The sequence below is a fragment of the Papio anubis genome, chromosome 12, assembly GCF_008728515.1.
Source record: "Papio anubis isolate 15944 chromosome 12, Panubis1.0, whole genome shotgun sequence".
Classification (NCBI taxonomy): domain Eukaryota; kingdom Metazoa; phylum Chordata; class Mammalia; order Primates; family Cercopithecidae; genus Papio; species Papio anubis.
In genome coordinates, this window is record NC_044987.1 from 59166013 (window position 1) to 59193595 (window position 27583).

The window sequence follows — 27583 nt, forward strand, 5'->3', positions numbered from 1 at the left end:
GAGAGTGTCAGAGCTGGCCCAGGAGGCAGGACTGTGGGCTGCCAGGCTCCAGGAGCAGTCTCTGCTCTCACCCCTCACCAACTGTGACCCTGAAGGAGGGTCTGGCCTTCTCTGACCCTCAGTTTCTTCATTAGCTGAAGGGGCATAAGCACTTCCTTGCAGGGCTGTCTGATGGGGAGAGATGATGTACAGAAAGTGCAGGATGAACATTCAGATGTTGGTTTTTCTGACCCCTCTTGCCCACCAGCACTGTAAAAACCCAACAGGAAAGATCTGCTCGGGCAAGTTCTGTGCCCTGGGAAAATGTCTTTTGGCCCTAAGCACTGGGCTGTATTACTCAGATGTAGTATATAATTCAAAATAAAACAAGAAGCCTAACCTATAAAATAAGTGTTGAGATGGTCCAGCCAAATCCTGATATCTCCTATGATGGACTAGTTGAATGATGTTTTGAAAAATCAAATGTTAAATTCTCTCAGGAAGTATTTTTGGTGGCCTTGCTTTGCTGGTGACCCAAGCCTGATGTGACCCTTGGATAGTCCTGGCAGTGAAAAGCCTCAGACCACCTCTCCACTGGGGTGTCAGCAAAGCCGTGAACAGAGGAGCAGGGAGAAGAAAGGGCAGCTGGACTGGATGACGTCTTAGGGCCCCTCTGGCTTTGACCTTCTTAGTTTCTGTCGCTCAAACCCCCCAACTCAGCCTAACCTGGGGACAGTCAGCCCATGACTCACACTCTGAGTGCAGCAATGTCCAGGGAAGTGCAGTTTGCATCCTTTTGGGTTCAATGAAAACCTGTCTATTAGATCTGTTGGGATGGGGCTTTAGTTAACTGAGCATTAACCCTTTAGAATCATGATAGTCCATATTCAACTCCTGCACAGCTCATGGGGGTGACCTCTGAGATTCTTTATCAGGGAGCTCTCACACAAGAGGGTCATCTATTCCATGTTCATTTTAGACAAAGCATTTTCCAGTCACCACTTCCAAATCTGGGAGCCAGGCTTCACAATAAATCAGAGCAACAAGCAACCCAGGACTTTCTTTTTTATTTTTATTTTTATTTTCCAGACAGAGTCTCACTCTGTCACCAGGCTGGAGTACAGTTGTGCAATCTTGGCTTACTGCAACCTCCACCTCCTGGGTTCAAGTGATTCTTCTGCCTCAACCTCCTGAGTAGCTGGGATTACAGGTATGCGCTGCTATGCACACTCGGCTAATTTTTGTATTTTTAGTAGAGACGGGGTTTCACCATATTGCCCAATCTGGTATTGAACTCCTGGCCTCAAGTGATCTCATCCACCTCGGTCTCACAAAGTGCTGGGATTACAGGCATGAGTGACTGTGCTTGGCCTTGATAGGTACTTTTGTGATCCTCACTTTCCTCCCACCCTTCACCCTCAAGTGGGCTCTGGTGTCTGTTGTTTCCTTCTTTGTGCCCATGTGTACTCAATGTTTAGCTCCCTCTTAAAGTGAAAACATGAAGTATTTGGTTTTCTGTTCTGCATTAGTTCACTTAGAATAATGACCTCCAGCTCCATCCATGTAGCTGCAAAGGACATTATCTTGTTCCTTTTCATGGCTGCATAGTATTCCATGGTGTATATGTATACCACATTTTCTTTATCCAGTCTACTGTTGATGGGCATTTAGGTTGATTTCATGTCTTTGCTATTGTGAATAGTGCTGTGATGAACATGTACATGCATGTGTCTTTATGGTACAGTGATTATTCCTTTGGGTATATACCCAATAATGGAATTGGGGGTCTAATGTTAGTTCTGTTTTAAATTCTCTGAGAAATCACCAAACTGCTTCCCACAGTGGCTGAACTAATTTACATTCTCACCAGCACTGTATAGGCATTCCCTTTTCTCCACAACCTTGCTGGCATGTGTTATTTTTTGACTTTTTAATAATAGCCACTCTGACTGGTGTAAGATAGTATCTCATTGTGGTTTTACTTTACATTTATCTAATGATTAGTGACATAACCTTTATTTTTTAAGTTAATATGTGCATTTTAGGATACTTAAAAACACAAGAAGTAAAGAACAAAGTCACCTACAATCACAAGCTTTTACAGTTTCCAGGTCCTCTGTGCATATAGGTATAACATCCAGTTTTATGAGATTGAGATCGTACAGTACGAATCGTGATTTTTTTACACATCATGAATGCTTTTGTTCTAGAAAAGAATGTAGACGTAGTTCCAAGAAAATCAAAGAAAAACTGCTCACGGAATCACTGGAATTCAAAGATCTGCAATGTGGATATGAACCTGAAGCTGACAGGACCACCCATCAGAAGCTTCTCCTGAAGTAGGCTAAGCCAGTATTTCCCTCAGCTCCAGTGCACCAGTCCAGGGCTGACCCAAGCACAAACATAGTGAGCATGTGTCAAAGTTTTCAGAACAATCCCTGAAAACTTTGAGACAAACTTCCCTTGTCTTTGGACAGCTACTGCTTTCAGTTATCTGGGTCCCTTCTAGCAACAATGGCCCTCGTGACTGCTCCTTTTGGCTTTGAGGAGGTGGAGCCAACAGCAGAGTGGCTTTCTTTTTATTTTTTGAGACAGGATCTTCTTCTGTTGCCCAGGCTGGAGGTCAGTGGCACAATCATGGCTCACTGCAGCCTTGACCTCCTGGGCTCAAGCGATCCTCCCACCTCAGCCTCCTGTGTAGCTGGGACTACGGGCATGCACCAATATGTCCAGCTAATTTTTTTGTTTTTTAGGAATGGGGTCTTGCATGTTGCCCAGGCTGTGACTGACTTTAGATAAGGGCATGAAGAGTTCATCTGTGGTCACAGACAGGAAAGTGCAGTGTGTGGGTGCAGAGGCTGGTAGGTGGGTGGTTGTGGGATGACAGTCTGTGGGAGTTATCGCACGATTGCTGGAGTGGCGATGGGAAGAGGTATTGCTGGATTGAGGAGTGAAGAGAAGGTGTGAAAAAGTCACTGAAAAAGAGGAGATGAGAGAAAAGAACGGAGACATATAGGATGAATGTCTGGCAGCATCAAAGTCCCACTTGAGTTAGGTTTGTTATCTGAAGAGGCTCCTCACACTAAACTCACAGGAGGCATACTTACATCCAGAAAACACTGTCTTAAAATTGATCTCATTTTTATCTCAGAGTGCAGTGCTCATTCTGAGTCACAGTATGTCTGACTAATGGTCCTAATTTTACTGATTCTCTCCAGTAGAGCTTTGGGTTTTTTTAACCAAACATTGGGATGCTTACATAAACTAATGTGTTTTACATGTGGCAATGATCTGAATTTTTTTAACCTAATCATTTATCTGTCCTCAAAAGTGGCTACCTAAACCTCTTGACAAGAAAATTAAAACAGTCAGCTAAATGACATAGCTGTCATTCACATAGTAAGTATATATATCATGAACCTACTAAGTGCTATATTTTATATCTCAATGTAGCTGGGAGAGGTAGAAAGAAAGATAAAAAGATAAACTCTAAGATATCAAAAGCTAGTTTAAAATATTTCTAAAATCAAATAAAACATTGAGCTCAAAACCTGACTTCAATTATCACATGTGGTAAAAATATTTAATGTAGTCCTTTTGCAGTCATGAGACAATGATTCCATTACAAGAATAATATTTATTGAAATGCTATTTCTTCTGCATTAATTTAACATATATATTTTTGAGACGGAGTGTCGCTCTGTCACCCAGGCTGGAGTGCAGTGGCGTGATCTCGGCTCACTACAACCTCCGCCTCCCAGGTTCAAGCAATTCTCCTGCCTCAGCCTCCCAAGTAGCTGGGACTACAGGTGCATGCCACCATGCCCAGCTAATTTTTGTATTTTTAGTAAAGATGGGGTTTCACCATATTGGTCAGGCTGGTCTCAAACTCCTAACCTCAGGTGATCTACCTGCCTCGGCCTCCCAAAGTGCTGGGATTACAGGTGTGAGCCACCACGTCCAGCCAATTTAATATATTCTTAATGGTAAATAAAATAAAATACTTATACTAAATTCTTATTTTGTGCTTTCTGTTTATATTTCAAATACCATGATTCAATTTAATTCCTTTTATTCTCCTTTTATTTCCAGAATGATGTACATGACTTGGTCTAATTTCAACTTTGAGGGCTTCATTTTTTTGTAAACTTTCTTTAAAACATGTTTTTTTTTTTGTTCTAAGCAATATATGTTTTAAATAACCTGTCTACTTTTTCTGTGCTATCTTTAAAATAATAAAACCTCTATCACTACTTCCACATATATGTGGAAATTAAACAAGAGACTTCTAATAACCAGTGGGTAAAAGAAGAAATAACAAGGGAAATTAGAAAATATTTTGAGATGAATGAAAATGAAAACAACATACCCAAATTTATGGGTTACAGCTAAAGCAGTACAGAAAAGGAAATTTATAGCTGTAAATGCCTATATTAAAAAGAAAACAAATCTCAAATCAATACCCTGTTTATCTTTAGAAATTAGAAAAGAAGCAAACTCAATTCAAACAAGAAGTGGGCATAAAATAACAAAGATTAGAACAGAAATAAATGAAATAGAAAATAGAAAAATAAAGACAATAACAAAACTAAAGTTGGTTCCTTGACTATATTAACAAAACTGCTAAAACTTTAGCCCACCAATATAAAAAGAGGTAAGACTCCCATTACTAAAATCAGAAGTGAAAGAGGGGACATTACTATAGACCATATAGAAATAAATCAGAAATATTAAAGGAACAGATCACTACTCAATGTCAGAAACAAAAGGCTGAATGTGTCACTAGCGTAAGCACAGGCTGCTATGGTTTATGATATAATCTGTTCTTGAGAAACACAGGGAGCTGATCTTGCACAGGGCTGTGGAAAATGTGGAGATCTGGGGTTGGTGGATTTTCAGAGGTGGGGATGTTTAGGGATTAGTTTGCCTTTAGCTATGGAAGTGTGGGTACTGGAGTTAAATCATTGCTGAGTGGCTGACTTCAAGATTCGCTGACTTTCAGAAGTGTGTGTACTGGCTCAAAGCTGTAATTAAACAATTAAGTATGTTTCTTTGTTTTTTTGGGGGGGGGGCTTTTTTGGAAACAGAGTCTCATTCTGTTGCCCAGGCTGGAGTGCAGTGGTGTAACTTGGCTCATTGCAACCTCCACCTCCTGGGTTCAAGTAATTTTCATGCCTCAGCCTCCTGAGTGGCTGGGACCACAGGTGCACACCACTGGGCCCAGCTAATTTTTTTTTTTTGTATTTTAGTAGAGATGGGGTTTCAGCCATGTTGCCCAGGCTGGTCTTGAACTCCTGAGCTCAGGCAATCCACCCACGTTGGCCTCCCAAAATGCTGGTATTACAAGTGTGAGCCACCACGCCCAGCAAGTTAAGTATGTTTCAGACAAGTTCTGATCATTGTTACCATGGCTATAGAATAGCCAGTTATTTCCCAGCAGGATGAGGACAGTTTTATTCTTAGACGCAATAAAAGAAATCCTATTTTATCCCATAATGTTATAAAAGTGAGTCTTAGAATGTTGGCTTTTCATACAAAGAAATCTCAGCCAACAGTTTTACTCTCTCCTATTTTGGTTCATTCTCTTTAGTAAAATAAAATAGGAAATCCAAAAGGATTCTAAATTGTAGTTTTTGTTTGTTTTCTCCTACTTATTGCAATTCTCTTAACTGTTGCATTCCATATGGGTTATTTTGGCCCAAGTGCCCAAGTCTTTTAGTCACTTTCATACATAACATCTCAAAAGCCTTAAGTCATTCTTATGCTGCCAAAAGATGGCTTTTTAAGGCTTATTAAGGATATCATCATGTCTAAGAAACAGAAAAGAGAACAAAAGAATCCACCTAACATCCTGGTGATTTTGCGGGATTCTTTGCCTTTAACTTAAGAGAGCTTAGTCTTCTCCCCCAGAAACATCTTTAGCACTTACCTTTATGGCACCAAAGTGAAGATCCACATAAACAAATTTATCCCAAACCATAATTCTTCTCTGATCTACTCACTACTACTAGCAAGTAGTGAGTAGATCTAGACAGGAGGAGACAGCACATATAGTTCTGCTTGTGATTCAAAGAAACTTCCCAAACCATCTTCAGCTCCATCATGAAGTTTATCAGGTCAGGAGAGGGCTGTAACCTCTGTTGTACCATGTTTTCATTTCCATCATGTTCTGTGCTCAGCTGCCAAGGCCTTAGTAACCTCGCAGTCTGCAGTTGAAAGTCTGCAATCTGCAGAGGTCTATTAGGGAAGTCTCTTCTGCAGGCTGAAATGAACCCTTCATGCATGGGTTTCCCCTGGTCCTGGGCAGAAGCATCAGGCCGGGTGTAACAGGGTCATCTCTGTCATCACTGTGACTCAGTATCCTCAAAGCCTCTGGGTTTGAAGCTGGGATAGTCCCTGCACATGCACACCCCATTCCATTTGAAAATGTGCTGACTGCTTGGCCTGGAAGTTCTACATCTAAGGATCTGTCTATCTCAGAGAAATATTTGAGCACATGTGACCCCAAATGCATGTTAAATTATAATAGTGTTCCTAATAGCAAGAATGAGATACAACTTAAATGTTTGTTATTAGACAAACTATGTTGTATCTGTACTACAAAATGTCAAATATCAGATACAAAAAATGAAGCAGATCAGACACAGAAAAATTCCAAGACTTATTAAATTAAGATATGCTATACAATAAATACAGAATGATTCAATGTAAAGTGAAAGAAAAGCAAAACTGTACACACACACACACACACACTTAGAAAAGTCTGGGAGAAACATATCAAATCAGTAATAATGGCTACTTCTGGAGCAGGGAGGAAAAATGTGGGTAAGAATTGGTGTGAAAAAAACTAACTTTTCTTTCTTTCTCTTTTTTCTTTCTTTCTTTCTTTCTTTCTTTCTTTCTTTCTTTCTTTCTTTCTTTCTTTCTTTCTTTCTTTCTTTCTTTCTTTCTTTCTTTCTTTCTCTTTCTTTCTCTCTTTCTTTTTCTTTTTCCTTCCTTCTTTCTTTTCTCCTTCCTTCCTTCCTTCCTTCCTTCCTTCCTTCCTTCCTTCCTTCCTTCCTTCCTTCCTTCCTTCCTTTCTGACAGTGTCTCACTCCATTGCTAAGTCTGGAGTACAGAGGCACAATTGTGGCTCACTGCAGCCTCAACTTCCTGGGCTCAGGTGTTTCTCCTGCCTCAGCTTCCCTGGTAGCTGAGACTACAGGTGCATGCCACCATGCCCAGCTAATTTTTTTGTATTTTTCAGTAGAGATAGGGTTTTGCCATGTTGTCCAGGCTGCCCTCTTACTCCTGGGCTCAAGAGATCCTCCCACCTCGGCCCCCCAAAGTGCTGGGATTACAGGCGTGAGCTACCACACCCGGCCTAGAACTTTCACTTTTGACTCAGTAAAGCTCTGTATTGATTAAAATGTCTTACGATGAGGTTCTGTTTATTACTTGTGAAATTAAAAAATATTGAAATTTTATGTGTATTAGTAGGAGTGACCAAGTCAGTCAAGTCAGAAACATAGAACACTGGAGCCAAAGGAGAGAATCAGAAAGATTGAGGCAGGAAGAGTCTGTGACTCTTGACTTTGTCCTGTCTGGGGTTGGGGCAGAGACTTCCACCCTCACATTCTTTCCACAAAACCTTTGCAAGTTCTCACTGCACGGCAGCAGAAGTATCATATTCATTCAACAGGGCTTTACTGCTTTGGTTCATTAAATAATAGCTCTCACTTATTGAATGCCTAATAAGCGGCAGGAACTGGGTGAAGCACCTCAACCTGCCCAGTCATCCTGTGAGAGAGTTAGTGTCGTTATACCCATTCTACAGATGACAAAATGAAGACCCAGAGAGGTTAAGGGATTTGTTCAAAGTGATATTACTGGGAATAACTCGGGTCTTAGTCATTAGATAACATGTTGCTGAACCACTGAACCAGAATTGGAGCCTTGGGTACAAATCCCAGCTCTGCCACCGGCCAGTCATGTGACCTTTGGCAAGTCACCTCACTGTTCTAGATCTCAGTTTCCTCAAATGTAAAGTAGTGGAAATAATCCTGACTCTGCCTGTCTTCCCTGGCTGTTGTGAGGGCCAGATGGGAAAATAGGAATAATACTGGTAATAAAGTTCTGGGACCCATGAGGGTTGTTAACGATGTTTCCATTATCAGCAAAGCCCAGAACAAAGTCCCCCGCTCCACCCTCGGAAGTTGTTCTCAGCTGACTGGCAGGTCTCTGGTCCCACAGGAGAGCCATCTTGTGGGAGAGAGCCCCAGTAGGCCTGGCTGCAGAGAGGGGTCCAAGCGTTTAAAGGGCCATGGTTGAGTTTCTACCTGGCTCTTCCCACCCAAGGCCAAGTGTGACGACTCCACACAAGACATCAAGGCGGACCAGACTTGGTAGGTGAGCTGGGCTGGAGATGGAGTGCACAGAGCAGGCAGAGGCTGGGATGGGGAGATAGGCTCAGGGAGGCTGGGGGCATATACAACCATAGTAGAGATCCTGGGAATGTCAGGGTCCCATGATCCAAGTCAACCATGCACAGTCAGCCTGGGTGAGTGCAGACCAGACACCCTAGCAGGCAGGGGCAGGGCTGTGCAGTCACAAGCAAGAGGCTGATGATCTTGGAAGAGAATTCCTCACAAGGAGGCAAAGCTGATGACAATAAGAGAAATGGGAATAATTTGTGAGGGAATTGCAGTCCATAGGAGGAAAGTGGTAGAGCCAGGAAGGAAACTCAGGTCTTTCTAACTCCGAAGTTAATAGACCTAAATTCTGTGCTTCAGGTATATCCTGCTCCTTTTCTATGGGAACAGTGCAGGGTGGTGAGAATATCATGAGAGAACTGCATGAGTTTGGGGGTCGTAATGATGTGTAATGGCATAATGACTGTGAAGAATCAAGCATGCAGCAGAGGCTTAACAAATGGGAGCGCCCTTACTTTCCTTCCTAAGAGGCTGAGGCCATGACACATCCATCTTCGAATCTCTCATTTAGCTAAGCACAGAGTGGATACTCAAAAGTGTTTATCAAGCTGGAGATCATTGCTTCCAAAGTCCTCATTTTATAGATGGGAAAACTGAGGCACAGAGACCCAGCATCACAGGAAGAGAGTGGCAGAGCTGGTCCAGGAGGCTGGTGAGGCTCAATCCCTTGCAGCAGGCTGGCTCCAGGAACAGCCTCTGTTCTCATCCCTCATCAACCATGGCCTTAAATGAGGGTCTGTCCTTCTCTGACCCTCAGTTTCTTCATTAGTTGCAGGGGCATGACCACTCCCTGGCAGGTTTGTGTGATGTAAGATGACATATGTAAAATGCAGGTTGAACATTAGGGTGACTGGTGGTTTTGTCCTTCTCTCTCCTCAACCAGCACTATAACTGACTCATAGGTAATCCTGGCAGGGAGGGTCCTCCTAAGGAAATGTTCCCCTAAATTATGCTTTCAGTGACTGGAAGCACTAAAAACATCCCTGCAATATGTAATTCAAACTAAAATCACTTAATCTAAACCACAAAGCAAATGTAAAGAAGCCCAACATTTTCTGATTTTTACCATGATGCTACACAGTAACGTTTTTTTAAAAATATCAAATTCTGAATTCTTTCTTTCTTTAAAAATAATTTTTTTAAAGATAGTGTCTTGCTCTGTTGGCCCGGTTGGTCTTAAATTCTTGGCCTCAAGCAATCCTCCTGCCTCTGCCTCCCAAAGTGCTAGGGTTATAGGAGTAAGCCACTGTGCCTTGCCCTGAATTCTTTCCAAAATTAATTAATTAATTAATTAATTAATTAATACAGTGTCTTGCTCTGTCGCCCAGGCCAGAGTGTAGTGGCACAATCTCAGCTTACTGAAACCTCTGCCTCCAGGTTCAAGCAATTCTCCTGCCTCAGCCTCCCAAGTAGCTGGGACTACAGGGAAGTGCCACCATGCCCAGCTAATTTTTTTTGTATTTTAGTAGAGTTGGGGTTTCACCGTGTTGCCCAGGCTGGTTGTGAACTCCTGAGCTCAGGCAATCTGCCCACCTTGGCCTCCCAAAGTGTTGGGATTACAGGCGTGAGTCACTGCGCCTGATCTTTTTTTTTTTTTTTATGTTCCTATCTAGCTGGTGCCCTAAGCACATGCTCTGTTTTTCCATTGCATAGGCCTGCTCTGCCAAGACAGCAGTTTGAGGGGAAGGAAGTGCTTCTGGGCCTTTGGACTGAGAGAAGCACAAACACCTCAACTGGTTGGTCTGTCCTGTGGCCCCATGTAGGTGGGGCAGCCTGGGCTCATCACCGAGTTACCCCTGGCTCAAGGTGAGTTGATAATCTAGCCCTGTTGAGAGTCTAGTTCTAGTTCTATCGCCTGCTTACTGTGTAACCTTGGGAAAGTCACAGCCCATTTCTGGGACTCCCTTTTCTGTCCCCATCGGTATAATAAAGAGGTTAGGTGAAATGCCAGCACTTTGGGAGGCCGAGGCGGGCGGATCACTTGAGGTCAGGACTTCAAGACTAGCCTGGCCAACATAGTGAAACCCCATCTCTACTAAAAATACAAAAATTAGCCAGGCACGGTGGCATGTGCCTGTAATCCTAGCTACTCGGGAGGTTGAGGCATGAGAATCGCTTGAACCCAGGAGGTTGCAGTGAGCCGAGATGGTACCACTGCACTCCAGCCTGTACGATAGAGCAAGACTCAGTCTCAAAAAAAAAAAAAAAGAAGAAGTTAGGTGAAAACTACTTAATCACTAATGACCCCTTCATTCCTATTTGATGATTTATCAGCAAAACAAGGCCAGTCGGGAAAGCCGCATTCTGGAGCACTAAGCTCCTGGGAAGGGGGTGCAGTATTAAATAGAAATGATCGGAGAGTGCTTCTGGTGTGGCGAACACATAAATAGACAGTGACAACCCAGTGTAATCATAATTACAACAAACAGAAGCCCAGGAACTTCAAGAGCCCAGGAAAGAGGCTCCTGATATGGTCCAGCCAGGAACATAGAAGACCTCTTGGAGGAAGTAATTAATATTTGAGCTGAGTTTGGCAGAAGCACAAGGCAAGAGCAAGGAGTTGCCATTTGACTAGAATCAGGAGAAACAAGGCTACAAGAAGACAGGTTTTGAATAGCAGGCTAAGGAATCATCCTCTCATGAAAAATCCCACAAAGACTGGGTGGGAGCCAGGACACCGGCTTTAAGCCCTACTTCTGCTATGAATTTGTTGGTTGACCTTGAAAAGACACTATTTCTGGACTTCAGACTCAGCATCTGTCTCTCCTGCTGTTTAACAGAAGTGAGGGAGGAGGTTGGAAGAGAGGCTCAGTCAGGCTTGACGGCTCTGAATTTCTACCCCTCAAACCCCAACTCAGCCTAACTCAGTGGCATTCAATCCATAATTGACTTCCCTGAGCTGTAACAATGTTCAGAATAATGTAGTTTGCATCTCTGGGTATCAGAAAAACCTGGTGATTTGCTTAGGCAGGTTGGTTCTGTTAACTGAGGGTTATCTCTTAAGTGGAGGTGCAGCAGTTTTGCTTTCCTGCTTGCGTAATGGGGGCCAATCTGTAGAATACTCTTTCAAGGAAGCATTCACAATGGAGTGGTCTGTCCCATGTGTCTTTTTGTTTATTTGTTTTGTTTAAAAGACAGGGTCTCCCTCTGTTGCCCAGGCTGGAGTGCAGTGGCATGACTATAGCTCACTGTAGTCTTGAACTCCCGGGCTCAAGTGATCCTCCTGCCTCAGCCTTCTGAGTAGTGAGACCACAGGCACAAGCCACTGTACTTGGCTAATTTTTTAATTTTTTGTAGAGACAGGGTCTTGCTATGTTGCCCAGGCCGGCCTCGAACTCCAGGTCTCAAGCATTCTCCCACCTTGGCCCCTCAAAGTTCTGGGATTACAGCTGTGAACCCCTGTGTCCCGCCTCATATGTCTTTTAGAAAGACGTTTTACCAGCCTTCACTCTCTGACAGAGAACCAGGCCACCCCACGCTTAGGAAACTAAAGAACAAACTCTGAAATTTACAGTTTGCTGCTGATAATATCAGCCAAAGATGGAGAAGGAAAGAGAAAACATTTGCCCCAGTCTCTCCCCTCATGAAAACTTGAACTTCCAGATTCTCCAGGGAACTGACTATAGAAGAATGCTGCTGGGAGTTAGAACCTGGGCTCCAGTCTATCTCTGTGGCTCGCTGGCCATGACAGTATGGGAAAGCCCTGGATGTTTTTGTCTTTTGCCTTTTCTCTATTAAAAGAAAAAGCTGGCCAGGTGTGGTGGTTCACACCTGTAATCCCAGCACTTTGGGAGGCTGAGGCGGGCGGATCACTTGAGGTCAGGAGTTCGAGTCCAGCCCGGCCAACATGGTGAAACTCCGTCTCTACTAAAAGTACAAAAACTAGCTGGGCGTGATGGCACATGTCTGTAATCCCAGATACTCAGAAGGCTGAGGCACATGAATTGCATGAACCCAGGAGGGCGGAGGTTGCAGTGAGCCGAGCTTGCCCCACTGCATACTAGCCTGGGCGGTAGAGCAAGACTCTGTCTCAAAAAAAAAAAAAAAAGGAAAAGCCGACTGGATATTTCCAGGTTTGGTACTTTTACGATTCAACAGCATGAGAGATATTTTATTAGTGGTAAGAGAAATAGGGAAAATCAGAGAGAAGGTACTCTTAGAATCTTCAGGGTCAAGAGGCAATGATATAAACATAAACGTGAACTTGCTCCTGGATTGTTTATTCAGAGAGACATCCCCAACATAGCAGAGCAGTCAATATTCTCCCTCAGTTAAAGATCTCTGGTTCTGTGGGCAGACAAAAGCACACATCTCTTCTTCCTTGACAGGGGGAGAACAACCTCTAGGATGGGGTCTTCTGCCTTTGGGCACTTGTCACAAGATGTTCTCTAGCAACAATGGCTCCCAAGACTCCCAAGTTTCCAGATTCCTGTAGTACCATCTTATCTGGGGTTAGGGAAGACTACAGGATAGTGATAATGACATGGTTAATCAGGAACACCTGCTGAACAGCGCAGCTGATAGGAGAGAACAAAAGTCATGCTCTTACACAGGGACATCCTCCAATTTCTGTTTCTGCTATTGGGTAGAACACACCTTTAACTTAGATTCCAATCTGGAAGCAAGTCCCCTCACAAAAGGCATCTTTTGCCCTTCCTTTTACTGTAATATGACAATAAACACGTATGTATGTATGTATGTATGTATGTATATATTTATTTATTTATTCTTGAGACAGAGTCTTGCTCTGTCACCAGACTGGAGTGCAGTGGCACAATATCAGCTCACTGCAACATTCACCTCCCAGGTTCAAGCGATTCTCCTGCCTCAGCCTCCTGAATAGGTGGGATTATAGGCATGCGCCACCATGCCCAGCTAATTTTTGTATTTTTAGTACAGACGAGGTTTCGCCATGTTGGTCAGGCTGGTCTCAAACTCCTGACCTCATGATCTGCCTGCCTTGGCCTCCCAAAGTGCTGGGATTACAGGCATGAGCCACTGCACCCAGTCTTATCTTTTTTTTTTAATCTTATTTTTCATTTTTAAATTTTTTTGTAGAGACAGAGTTTTGCCATGTTGCCTAGGCTGATCTCGAACTCCTGTGATCTGCCTGCCTCAGCCTCCCAAAGTATTAGGATTACAGGTGTGAGCCACCATGCCCAGCCTAACAAAAGCCGTTTAGAGGAACATCAAAAACAGAAAAATGTAACCAATGGTGACAGAACTCACAACAATAGCTACATTGGGGGTAGGGGAATTTATTGGATCTGGTGCAAGGGAGCTTTCTGGGTTGCTAGAAATGTGCTATATCTTTAGCTGTATCACTAGTCGTTTCTGGGTTGCTAGAAATGTGCTATATCTTTAGCTGTATCTCTATATAGATTTGTATTTATATCTATAGTTATCTTTATATTATTCATCCCATATAGTTATGGGCTTTATTACACCTGAGTACCTTAAACAAATGAACAAACAAAAATAGCTGAATACCTCTTGGTTATATGTCTTGATGTGAAATTGCTGAGTCATAAGTTTAAGAAGCTGTGGCCACACTGTTATCCAAAGTGGTTGTATTAGTTACCATCAATGTATGAGGGTACCAGTTACTCCATATCTCACCAACACTTGTGGTCATTTTAAGTTTAGCCATTTTAGTGAGTATGTACTATTAACATCCTGTATTTTAATTTACGTTTCTAGAAGGCTAATTTTTTCGTATGCTTATTGGCCATTTGGATGTTCTCTTTTGTAAAGTGCCCACTTATTCAAGTCTTTAGCCCATTTGTCTATTAGGTCATCTATCTTTTTCTTACTGGTTGTCGAGGTTTTTATATATACTGGATACATGGCCTTCGATAAATATATTGAAAATAGGAAAATATCTTCTAGTCTGGTTCCTGCCTTTTCTTATTCTCTTTGTATTGTATTTATTATTGTCTTTTTTTGAGCGAAGTAAAATTTACTTCTACTGATCTATTTTCCAGGTCTCTAATCCTATCTTCTGTTGTGTCCAGTTTGCTATTTTACCTATTCAGTGAGTTCTTTTTTTTTTTTTTTTTTTAATTTATTTATTATTATTATACTTTAAGTTGTAGGGTACATGTGCATGGGATGCAGGTTTGTTACATATGTATACTTGTGCCATGTTAGTCTGCTGCACCCATCAACCTGTCATTTACATCAGGTATAACTCCCAATGCAATCCTCCCTCCCCATGATAGGGTCTCCGTGTGATGTTCCCCTTCCTGAGTCCAAGTGATCTCATTGTTCAGTTCCCACCTATGAGTGAGAACATGCGGTGTTTGGTTTTCTGTTCTTGTGGATAGTTTGCTAAGAATGATGGTTTCCAGCTGCATCCATGTCCCTACAGTGACGCAGAACTCATCCTTTTATGGCTGCATAGTATTCCATGGTGTATATGTGCCACATTTTCTTAATCCAATCTGTCACTGATGGACATTTGCTGATTCCAAGTTCCTTGCTATTAGAATAGTGCTGCAGTAAATAAACATACGCGGTGCATGTGTCTTTATAGCAGCATAATTTATAATCCTTTGGGTATATCCCCAGCAATGGGATGGTTGGGTCATATGGTACACATCTAGTTCTAGATCCTTGAGGAATCGCCATATACTGTTTTCCATAATGGTTGAACTAGCTTACAATCCCACCAACAGTGTAAAGTGTTCTATTTCTCCACATCCTCCAGCACCTGTTGTTTCTGACTTTTAATGATCGCCATTCTAACTGGTGTGAGATGGTATCTCATTGTGGCCTTGATTTGCATTTCTCTGATGGCCAGTGATGATGAGCATTTTTCATATGTCTGTTGGCTGTATGAATGTTCTTTGAGAAATGTCTGTTCATATCCTTTGCCCACTTTTGATGGGGTTGTTTGTTTTTTCTGTAAATTTGTTTGAGTCTTTTGTAGGTTCTGGATATTGCCCCTTGTCAGATGAGGATTGTAAATTTTCTCCCATTCTGTAGGTTGCCTGTTCACTCTGATGGTAGTTTCTTTTGCTGCAGAAGCTCTTTAGTTTAATTAGATCCCATTGTCAATTTTAGCTTTTGCTGTCGTTGTTTTTGGTGTTTTAGACATGAAGTCTTTGCCCATGCCTATGTCCTGAATGGTACTACCTAGGTTTTCCTCTAGGATTTTATGGTATTAGTCTAACATTTAAGTCTCTAATCCATCTTTGAATTAATTTTCGATATGAGTAAGGAAAGGATCCCAGTTTCAGCTTTCTACTTGCATTAGCCAATTTTCCCAGCACCATTTATTAAATAGGGAATCCTTTTCCCATTTCTGTTTTTCTCAGGTTTGTCAAAGATCAGATGGCTGTAGATGTGTGGTATTATTTCTGAGGACTCTGTTCTGTTCCATTGGTCTATATCTCTGTTTTGGTACCAGTACCATGCTGTTTTGCTACTGTAGCCTTGTAGTATAGTTTGAAGTCAGGTAGCTGGATGCCTCCAGCTTTGTTCTTTCTTTTTTGACTTAGGATTGTCTTGGAGATGCTGGCCTTTTTTTGGTTCCATATGAACTTTAAAGCAGTTTTTCCAATTCTGTGAAGAAACTCATTGGTAGCTTGATGGGGATGGCATTGAATCTATAAATTACCTTGTAAGGGTATGGCCATTTTCACGATATTGATTCTTCCTATCCATGAGCATGGTATGTTCTTTTCCATTTGTTTGTGTCCTCTTTATTTCAATTGAGCAGTGGTTTGTAGTTCTCCTTTGAAGAGGTCCTTTACATCCCTTTGTGTTGGATTCCTAGGTATTTTATTCTCTTTGAAGCAATTGTGACAGTTCATTCAAGGATTTGGCTCTGTGTTTGTCTGTTATTGGTGTATAAGAATGCTTGTGATTTTGCACATTAATTTTGTATCCTGAGACTTTGCTGAAGTTGCTTATATCAGCTTAAGGAGATTTGGGCTGAGACAATGGGGTTTTCTTTAAATATACAATCATGTCATCTGCAAACAGGGACAATTTGACTCTTCTTTTCCTAACTGAATACCCCTGATTTCTTTCTCTGCCTAATTGCCCTAGCCAGAACTTCCAACACTATGTTGAATAGGAGTGGTGAGAGAGGGCATCCCTGTCTTGTGCCAGCTTTCAAAGGGAATTTTCCCAGTTTTTGCCCATTCAGCGATATTACGTGGGTTTGTCATAAATAGCTCTTATTATTTTGAGGTACGCTCCATCAATACCTGAATTTATTGGAGCGTTTTAGCATGAAGGGCTGTTGAATTTCGTCAAAAGCCTTTTCTGCATCTATTGAGATAATCATGTGGTTCTTGGTCTTTGGTTCTGTTTATATGTTGGATTATGTTTATTGATTTGCTTAATGTTGAACTGTACCTTGCATCCCAGGGATGAAGCCCACTTATCATGGTGGATAAGCTTTTGATGTGTTGTTGAATCCAGTTTGCCATATTTTATTGAGGATTTTTGCATCGATGTTCATCAGGATATTGGTCTGTGCTTTTTGTTGTGTTCTGCCAGGCTTTGGTATCAGGATGATGCTTGGCCTCATAAAATGAGTTAGGAGATTCCTCTTTTTCATTGATTGAATAGTTTCAGAAGGAATGGTACCAACTCCTCCTTATACCTCTGGTAGAATTCAGCCAGAATCCATCTGTCCTGGACTTTTTTGGTTGGTGGTATACAATTATTGCCTCAATTTCAGAGCCTACTATTGGTCTATTCAGGGATTCAACTTCTTCCTGGTTTAGTCTTGGAAGAGTGTAAGTGTCCAGGAAATTATCCATTTCTTCTAGGTTTCCAGTTTATTTCATGTGAGGTGTTTATAGTATTCTCTGATGGTAGTTTGTATTTCTGTGGGTCAGGTGATATCCTTTATCATTTTTAATTTTCATATTCAATTTGATTCTTCCTCTTTCTTCTTTTATTAGTCTTGCTAGTGGTCTGTCAATTTTGTTGATCTTTCAAAAACCAACTCCTGATTCATTGATTTTTAGGTTTTTTGTGTCTCTATCTCCTTCAGTTCTGCTCTGATCTTAGTTATTTTCGCTCTGCTAGCTTTGAATGTGTTTGCTCTTTTGCTTCTAGTTCTTTTAATTGGCGATGTTAGAGGTCAATTTTGATCTTTCCTGCTTTGTGGGCATTTAGTGCTATAAATTTCCCTACACACTGCTTTAAATGTGTCCCAGATTCTGTATGTTGTATCTTTGTTCTCATTGGCTCAAAGAACATCTTTATTTCGCCTTCATTTCTTGCTATGTACCCAGTAGTCATTCAGGAGCAGGTTGTTCAGTTTCCATGTAGTTGAGCGGTTTTGATTGAGTTTCTTAGTCCTGAGTTCTCGCTTGATTGCACTGTGGTCTGAGAGACAGTTTGTTATAATTTCTGTTCTTGTACATTTGCTGAGGAGTGCTTTACTTCCAAATTATATGGTCAATTTTGGAGTAAGTACGATGTGGTGCTGAGAAGAATGTATATTCTGTTGATTTGGGTGGAGAGTCTCTATAGATGTCGTTCATTAGTCTGCTTGCTGCAGAGATGAGTTCCACTCCTGGATATCCTTGTTAACTTTCTTGTCTGCTGGATCTGTCTAATGTTGACAGTGGAGTGTTTTAGTCTCCCATTATTGTATGGGGTTCTGCCCTTTGTGTCTCTAAGGACTTGCTTTATGAATCTGGGTGCCCTGTATTATGCATATATATTTAGGATATAGCTCTTCCTGTTGAATTGATCCCTTTGACCATTATGTAATGGCCTTCTTTGTCTCTTTTGGATCTTTGATGGTTTAAAGTCTGTTTGACAGAGACCAGGATTGAAACCCCTGCTTTTTTTGTTCTCCATTTGCTTGGTAAATCTTCCTCCATCCCTTTATTTTGAGCCTATGTATGTCTCTATGTGAGATGGGTCTCCTGAATACAGCAGACTGATGGGTCTTGACTTCATCCAGTTTTACAGTCTGTAAGTCTTTTCATTGGACCATTTAGTCCATTTACATTTAAGGTTAAGATTGTTGTGAACTTGATCCTGCCATTATGATATTAACTGGTTATTTTGCTCAAGTAGTTGATGCAGTTTCTTCCTAGCCTCGGGATGGTCTTTTTACATTTTGGCATGTTTTTGCAATGGCTGGTACCGGTTGTTCCTTCCATGTTGAGGCCTTCAGGGTCTCTTTGTGTAAGGCAGGCCTAGTGGTGACAAAATCTCTAAGCATTTGCTTATTCGTAAAGGATTTTATTTCTCTTCACTTATGAAACTTAGTTTGGCTGATATGAAATTCTGGGTTTAAAATTCTTTCTTTTTTAAGAATGTTGAATATTGGCCCCCACTCTCTTCTTGCTTGGAGAGTTTCTGCCGAGATCTGCTGTAGAGTCTGATGGGTTTCCCTTGTGTGGGTGTAACCCGACCTTCTGGCTGCCCTAAGATTTTTTCCTCTTCATTTCAACTTTGTGAATCTGTAATTATGTCTTGGAGTTTTTCCTTCTCGAGGAGTATCTTTGTATGCTTCTCTGTATTTCCTGATTTGAATGTTGCCCGTCTCTACTGGCCAGTTCTCCTGATGATATCCGAGTGTTTTCTCCAACTTGGTTCCATTTTCCCCTCACTTTCTTTCAGGGCACCCCAATCAGACGTAGATTTGTCTTTTATAATCCCATACTTCTTGCAGGTTTTGTTCATTTTTCTTTTCTTTTTCTTTTGGTTTCTCTCTTTCTCGCCTTTATTTCATTCATTTGATCCTCAATCGCTGATACTTTTCTTCCAGTTGATCGAAAGTCGGTTACTGGCTTATGCATTTGTTTGATTTCGTGGTCATGAGCCACCTCTTCATTTCGCTATGACCTTCTCTGCATTAATTACTCTAGCCACAATTCTTTTCCACTTCAAGATTTTGTGGTTTCTTTATGCTTGCAATGCATTCTCCTTTATTCTGAGAAATTTGATGGACTGGCCTTTCTTCATCTCACAAGCTTCATTCGGTCCAGCTTTGATCCTCATGTTGATGGCGATTACGCCTTTGCCGGGAGATGTGCTCTTATTTTTGAATTTCCAGCTTTTCTGCCCTGCTTTTTCCCCATCTTTGTGGTTTTATCTGGCTCTGGTCTTTGATGATGGTGGATGTACTGATGGTTTTAGTGTAGGTGTCCTTCCTGTTTGATAGTTTTCCTTCTAACAGTCAGGACCTCAGCTGTGGTGGGTCTGTTGAGATTGCTTGAGGTCCTCCAGACCCTGTTTGCCTGGGTATCAGCAGCAGAGGCTGCAGAAGATAGAATATTTCTGAACAGCTAGTGTACCTGTCTGATTCTTGCTTTGAAGCTTCCTCTCAGGGGTGTACTTCACCCTCTGTGAGGTGTGGGGTGTCAGACTGCCCCTAGTGGGGATGTCTCCAGTTAGCTACTCAGGGTCAGGGACCCACTTGAGCAGGCAGTCTGTCCTGCTCTCAGCCTCCGTGTTTGGAGATCCACTGCCTTTCAAAGCTGTCAGACAGAGTCGCTTTATGCCTGCAGAGGTTTCCCTGCTGCTTTGTTGTTGTTGTTGTTGTTGTTGTGTAGCTGTGCCCTTGTCCCCAGAGGTGGGAGAGTCTACAGAGACAGGCAGGGTTTCCTTGAGCTGCTGTGAGCTCCACCCAGTTGGAGCTTCCCAGCTTTGTTTACCTACTTCTAAGCCTCAGCACGGCGCGGGCTTCCTCCCCAGCCTCACTGCTGCCTGCCGGGTGATCACAGACTGCTGTGTTAGCAATGAGGGAGGCTCCCTGGGCGTGGACCCTCCCCGGCCAGGTGTGGGATATGATCTCCTGGTGTGCCTGTTTGCTTAAAAGCGCACACATTGGGGTGGGATACCCGGATTTTCCAGGTGTTGTGTGTCTCAGTTCCCCTGGTTGTAGTGATTCTCCGCGCTCCCAGGTGAGGCGATGCTCCTCGCCTCTGCTTCAGCTCTCGCTGGTCGGGCTGCAGCAGCGACCAGCACCCCATCAGTCCGCACTCCCCAGTGAGATGAACCCAGTACCTCAGTTGAAAATGAAATCACCGGGGTCTTCTGTGTCGCTGGCTGGAGTTGGAGACTGAGCTGTCTTGGCCTGGCCATCTTGTTCACTTCTCCTCAGTGAGTTCTTAATTTCAAATAATACTGGATATTTCACTTAGAATGTTTGTTTGATTCTTTTAAAATAGATTCACCTTTTCATTGAAATTGTCCATTTTAAAATCCATTTTATCAACATTTCTCTATTTTCTTTAATATATAAAACATAAAGGCGCTAGGTCCTTGTTTGCTAACTCAGGTAATGGATCATCTGTATGTCAACTTTTATCATATATTTTCCCTCTTGATTGTTGGTCACATTTTCCCTGCCTTTTGCACAATTCATGTTGTTGTGCACCAAACATTATTTATATTAGATTCATATAGAGGCCCCAGATGGTGCCCTCATCAGACAGATTCCTCCTCCTTTCTTGTTAGGCAGGTGAGTAAGGTAGGCTGGCTACCTATAATTTCTCATCATAGTTTGATAGGTTAGGGCTGAGTTTCAGTTCTAGTAAAATTTAGTCCAACTTTGGCTTGTTCTGTTCTGAAGTTAGACCCTCCTGAGTTTTGAGCTTACAGCCTGGCTGGATCCCTTGTCTCTCAGCCCTGGAAGGAGTATGGAGACGGTGACCATCCTTTGGTGGTTTTGAGCTTAATTCATTAGCTGCACTCCTCCCTCCTTTCACCCCACCCACCACATACAATATTTCAAATCTTGTAAAATGTTTTGAGAGGAAATACCAGTGTGTGTGTGTGGAGGAAATCCCTCTTCCTCTATTCTTAAGCATCATGGGAATCATGGAAGATTTTGGTTTGTCTTTTTAGAGGCCCTCAGCCCAGCTTTTCTAGCCTCCCTTGTAGCCAGAATCTCGATGTCCCATAGGAAAAACTTGTTATGCATTTAGAGGCCTCTAAATTTCCAATATGTTTTGTTAACTTTTTAACTATCACAAGTCTTACTGGTTTCTCTTTCTCTCATATATATGACTCTGCCTAGTCCAAGTCTCAGCCACACCATGGTTCCCAAATCAAATAATTCTGGAGAACAAAAGAGCTGGTGATTATTAGTTAACTCTTTGGAGGGTCCCCCACCCATTGAGCTTGACTTCACTACATCCTATGGCAATCATATTCCTGCAATTTGTTTAAAAATATGATTTGTGTAATTTATCCAGGTTTCTAGTCGTTGCAGTGGAAAGTGTTGGGCTATCATGGTCTATTATATCCAATGCAGGAGCCAAGTCCAGACACCTAGCTTTCTAAATGGAGTCAGAAAGAAACCACTACTCAAGGCATACAAGACATGGCTCAAGTCTGTAATCCCAGCACTTTGGAGCCGCAGACGCATGGATCAACAGGTCAGGAGATGGAGACCATCCCATAACACGGTGAAACCCCGCCTCTACCAAAAAATACAGAAAATATGCCGGCTGCAGGTGGTGGGCCAGTCCCAGCTACTTGGGGGCTGAGGCAGGAGAATGGCTATGGACCGAGGCGGAGAGCTTGCAGTGAGCTGGAGATCTGGCCACTGCACTCCACCCTGGGCGACCGAGTGAGACTGGCTCAAAAAAAAAAAAAAAAAAAAAAAAAAAAAGAGTTAATAAAGAGGTGAGCAGCTGCATTACACACAGCCTTGGAGAAAGGAGCCCTCAGTGGAACACATGGTAGAACTTTGAGGAGTGCAAAAGTAGAGACATGAGCTAAGGACTTGCTTTACAGGATCTGACATCAACCTAAACCACACAGCATTAGATGAACCTTAGATGAAGACCAGCAGAAGCCTTTCCAAAGCACTTCATAATTATAATTCAACAATCAACTGTTTAGATTTGATTTTTCCAGTAAAATATAAACTCTGGGAAGACAAGAACTTTGCCTGCCTTCTTCACTTTGATCACTTCATCACCTAAACAAAGCGTACAGACTTCTATTTGGTAGGTTATTAATTAATTAATAATCAATATTTGACAAATTTTGGGTTCACATGGTAAAAGTCAATACCATAGCCCCTCATCAGTCCTCTACAGTTGGTTGTAAATAATTGTGCTTATATTACCCACAGAGTAAACATTATAGAATTATCACTCCAGAATCCTTTGTTTCTATGGTTTCCAGATGTTTCCAGTGTCTAGATGTTCCAGCTGCTCATCTCTGAGAAATCCAGCTGTGTCTCACCATGGATGCCACAGCCTGTAATGAATCAGTGGATGGCTCACCCATCTTCTATCTGGTGGGCATCCCCTCTCTGCCAGAGATCTTCTTCCTCCCTGTGTTTTTTATTTTCCTCCTCTTCTACCTTCTCATCCTGATGGGTAATGCCCTGGTTCTGGTGGCTGTGGTGGCAGAGCCCAGCCTCCACAAGCCCATGTACTTCTTTCTGATCAATCTCTCCACCTTGGACATCCTTTTCACCACAACAACTGTCCCCAAGATGCTGTCCCTATTCTTGCTTGGGGACCGCTTCCTCAGCTTTTCTTCCTGCTTACTGCAGATGTACCTCTTCCAAAGTTTTACATGTTCAGAAGCCTTCATCCTGGTGGTCATGGCCTATGACCGCTATGTGGCTATCTGCCACCCACTGTACTACCCTGTCCTCATGAACCCACAGACCAATGCTACCTTGGCAGCCAGTGCCTGGCTTACTGCCCTCCTCCTGCCCATCCCAGCAGTAGTAAGGACCTCCCAGATGACATACAACAGGATTGCCTACATCTACCACTGCTTCTGTGATCATCTGGCTGTAGTCCAGGCCTCCTGCTCTGACACCACCCTCCAGATCCTCATGGGCTTCTGCATCGCCATGGTGGTGTCCTTCCTCCCCCTTCTCCTGGTGCTTCTCTCCTATGCCCACATCCTGGCCTCGGTGCTTCGCATCAGTTCCCGAGAAGGACGGGCAAAAGCCTTCTCCACCTGCAGCTCCCACCTCCTGGTGGTGGGCACCTACTACTCATCTATTGCTATAGCCTACGTGGCTTACAGGGTTGACCTGTCCCTTGACTTCCACATCATGGGCAATGTGGTATATGCCATTCTTACACCAATTCTCAACCCCCTCATTTACACTCTGAGAAACAGGGATGTAAAGGCAGCCATCACCAAAATCATGTCTCAAGACCTAAGCTGTGACAGGAGCATTTGACCTTTAAATGCAGCTAATTCTGCTTCCAGGACACCAAATAACAGTGCTTAGCACAGAGTAAGGACTCAATACATAATAATGAAATAATGTTAATTTTTATAGGAATCTTAAGTTGTTGTATAAAATTTTGCTATTTAGTAATCCAAGAAACCTTTACTAAAATAAAAAATCTTCATGGCAAAAAATTCTTATAAGCAAAGTCAAAAAAACAAATAAAAAACATATCACAGGGAAATGCAAATATTCATATTATACAAAGAATGTAGAAGACTGAAATAAACATTTCAATAAAAACATGGGCAAATATATGTGTAGACAAATCACCAAAAAAATGCAGTGGCCTTTAAATAATGAGTCTTCACTTTATAAAAAGAATACGAATTTAAATTGTGCTGAAATGCTATTTTTCACTTAATCAGATTAGCAAAAATCCAATATTTTGACAATATGCATGTAGAAAAACAGAACTTTTATAACTTGCTTGTGAGGATACAAATTGGTATAACACTACCACAATACCTACCAAAAGTACATATGCATTTACCCTTTGACTCAGCAGTATCACTTCTAGGGATCTATCCCGAGGAGTCACTGTCAATCATTCATTAGGTTACGTATTCATCACTATACAGGGAACTTATTGAATAAACTGTGAAAATGCATGATGCAGTAATAAAAAGGAAATGAGGAAGCTCTCTACTGATATGGTATCATCTCTAGGATATGTGTTAAGTGAAAAAAAGCAAGCTGCAGAAAAGTGTTTTTGTAAGAAAGGAGATAGTTTGCTTAAAATTTCAGGAAAAAACTAGGGGGAAAATGCGAACTCATAAAGATGGTTATCTATAAGGAGAGGGAGGGAACAGGAAGGGACGGAACCGGAATGGAAGCAAGACTATATATATGTAATTATTTTTACATAGTTCAAAGAAATCAGAAAGAAAAACCCCACAATTCCCTCAATTTAAAATAAACAGAAGCACTTGACCCTGGCTGTCTCTCAAGTTAGTGGCATGACCACACAGAAAATTACTATAAGTGACTTTTAAACAATGTTTTGATATACATCCTAAAAGGGGTATACTAAAAGGACAAGAAAAATCACATCTTAAGCTGCATTGAGGAGTTTTTGTTTGTTTGTTGTTTGTTCTGAGAAGAGGCCTTGCTCTGTCACCCAGGCTGGAGTGCAGTGGTGCTATCTCAGCTCATTGCAGCCTTGACTGCTAGGGCTCAAGTGATCCTCCCACCTCACCTCCCTGAGTAGCTGGGGCCACAGGCACATGCACCACTACTCCTAGCTAAAGGAGTTTTAAAAACATACATATTACAGTTTTACTTCTTTAATATATATTAGATGTAAATTACGTATTTCTATAACCAAAACCATTTTTATCATTTTATTTTACCATGCATGGTTTTATATTTACAGAGAGTTCCAAAGATATGAGAGTTCCCATATATCCTTCACCCAACTTCCTCTGTGTCAACATCTTACATAACCATGATACACTTATCAAAAGTAAGAAGTTAACATTGGTAAAATACATACTATTAATTATACTAGAGATTTTATTCAAATTTCTCCTGTTTTTCCAGTAATGTCTTCTTTCCATTCCAGGATCCAATCCAGAATGTCACGTTGCATTTTATTATATCTTCTTGGTTGCCTGACCTTTTATTGGTCTTTCCTTGTCTTTCGTGACCTTGACACTTCTGAAGAGTCAATAGTAAATTTGGCTAAGTGAAAGAATCCAATCTAAAAAGGCTGCATACTGTATGATTCTAACTGGAATTCTGGAAAAGGCAAAACTATGAAGACAGTAAAAAGCTCAGGGGCTGCCAGGGGCTAGGAGAAGGGAGGGATTAATAGGCAGAACACAGAGGACTTTTAGGACAGTGAAACTATTCTGTATGATACTACAATAGTGGATACATGTTATATATTTGTCAAGACTCATAGAATGTACTACACCAAGAGTATACTATGGCCTTTGGGTCATAATGCTGTGTCAATGTAGGCTTGAATGTAACAAATGTAACCACTCTGGTGGGGGATGTCATTCTAACAGTTATGTAGTGGTATCTTATTGTGGTCGTAATTCAATTTAATTACATTTCCCTATAACTAATTGTGTTGACCATCTTTCATGTGCTCATTTTCTATCCATATATCTTTTCTGGTGAAGTGTGTTCAGATCCTTTGCCTGCTTTTTAATCCAGGTTGTTTGTTTTCATAACATTGAATTTCAAGTGTTCTTTATATATTCTAGGTATAAATTTGTTATTAGATATTTGATATACAAGTAATTTCCCCAGTCTTTGAATTCTCGTACAGTGTCTTTTGCAGAGCAAAGGTTTTCCATTTTGATAAAGTCTAACTTATCATTTTTCCTTTATGGATTATGATGTTTGATAACATATCTAAATACTCATCACCAAACCAAAGGTCATGCAGATTTTGCCCTATAGAAAACAACATTTCTAGAAGTTTTCCATTTTTGATTTCATTCTATGAACAATTTTGAGTCAATTCTTGGATAAGGTGTGAGGTTGAGGTTGAGATTTTTTTTTTTTTTTTTGCGTATGAGCATCCAATAATTCCAGCACCATTTGTTATAAACCGTTCTCTATCAAATTGCGTTTACACTTTTGTCAAATATCAGTTGATTATATTTGTGTGTATCTATTTGTGGGCTCTCTATTCTGTTCCACTGATATATATGTCTATCCTTTACCAATACCACATAGTCTTGAATACTGTAGCTTTATAGTTAGTGTTGAAATTCCGTAATGTGACTCCTCTGACTTTGTTAATTTTTTTTATAATTGTTTGGTTATTCTAGTTCCTTTGCTTTCTAATATAAATTTTAGAACCAACTTACTGGGATTTGGGGAGGGGAGGGACTATGTTAAATCTATAGATTAAATTTGGGACAACTGACATTTTAACAATGTTGAGTCTTCCAATCCATGAATATAATACATCTCTCCATTTACTTAGCTCTTTAATTTTATTCATTACAAACCGCATTCTTGGGATGAATGAACCCCATTTGGTTGTGACATATTTTTCCCTTTATATATTACTAGATTTGACTTGCAAATATTTTGTTTAGGATTTTTGCATCAAAATTTATGAGAGATATCAGGGTGTAGTTTTCTTGTAATTTCTTTGGTTTGGTATTAGATAAATGCTGTCCTCATAAAATGAGTTAGGAAGCTTTCCTGTCTCTTCCACATTCTCAAACACATTGTATAGAATTGGTGCTATTTCTTCCTTAAATATTTGGTAGAATTTGCCTGTAAAATTTCCAGGGCCTGGAGTTTTCTTACAGGAAGTTTTAAACTACAAAATTAACTATTTAATAGATACAGAAAATTTTCCATTATCTATTTCTTCTTGAATGAACTTTATAATTTCTGCCTTTTAAGAAATTAGTCCATTTTGTCCAAATTTTAGAATTTATAAAGAGTTGTTTGTACTGTTCCCTTATTATTCTTTTAATGTCTGTGATGTCTACTCTTTCATTCCTAATACTGGCAATTTGTGTTTTCTGTTATTTTTTCTTGGTTAGTTTAGCTTTAGGTTTACCAATTTATTGATTTTTCAAAGAATCAGCATTTAGTTTGTTTATTCTAATTGTTTTCCTGTTTTCAGTTTTATTGATTCTTCCTCTAATCTTTATATTTTTTTCCTCTACATATTTTGGGTTTAATTTGATCGTTTTTCTAATTTCTTGACGTGGGAGATTAGATCATTGATATGAGACTTTTCTTTTTCTTTCTCTTTTTTTTTTTACTTTTGAGACAGAGTCTCGCTCAGTCGCCCAGGCTGGAGTGCAGTGGCCTGATCTCGGCGCACTGCAAGCTCCGCCTCCCGGGTTCTCGCCGTTCTCCGGCCTCAGCCTCCCAAGTAGCTGGGACTATGGGCGCCAGCCGCCGCGCCCGGCTAATTTGTTGCATTTTTAGTAGAGAGGGCTTTTCACCG

General features: G+C 41.3%; 2 protein-coding genes across 2 annotated transcripts in view; one reads left to right on the forward strand and one right to left on the reverse strand.

Annotated features, from left to right (window-relative positions):
* SLCO2B1 (solute carrier organic anion transporter family member 2B1) overlaps positions 1-27583 on the reverse strand; it is a 165272-nt gene that overhangs the window by 93197 nt on the left and 44492 nt on the right. The gene's annotated exons all lie outside the window — the stretch shown is intronic.
* LOC116269714 (olfactory receptor 2AT4) lies at positions 22636-23598 on the forward strand. Its single transcript, XM_031653103.1, has one exon. It carries the CDS (start codon positions 22636-22638, stop codon positions 23596-23598), a length of 963 nt encoding a protein of 320 aa, XP_031508963.1.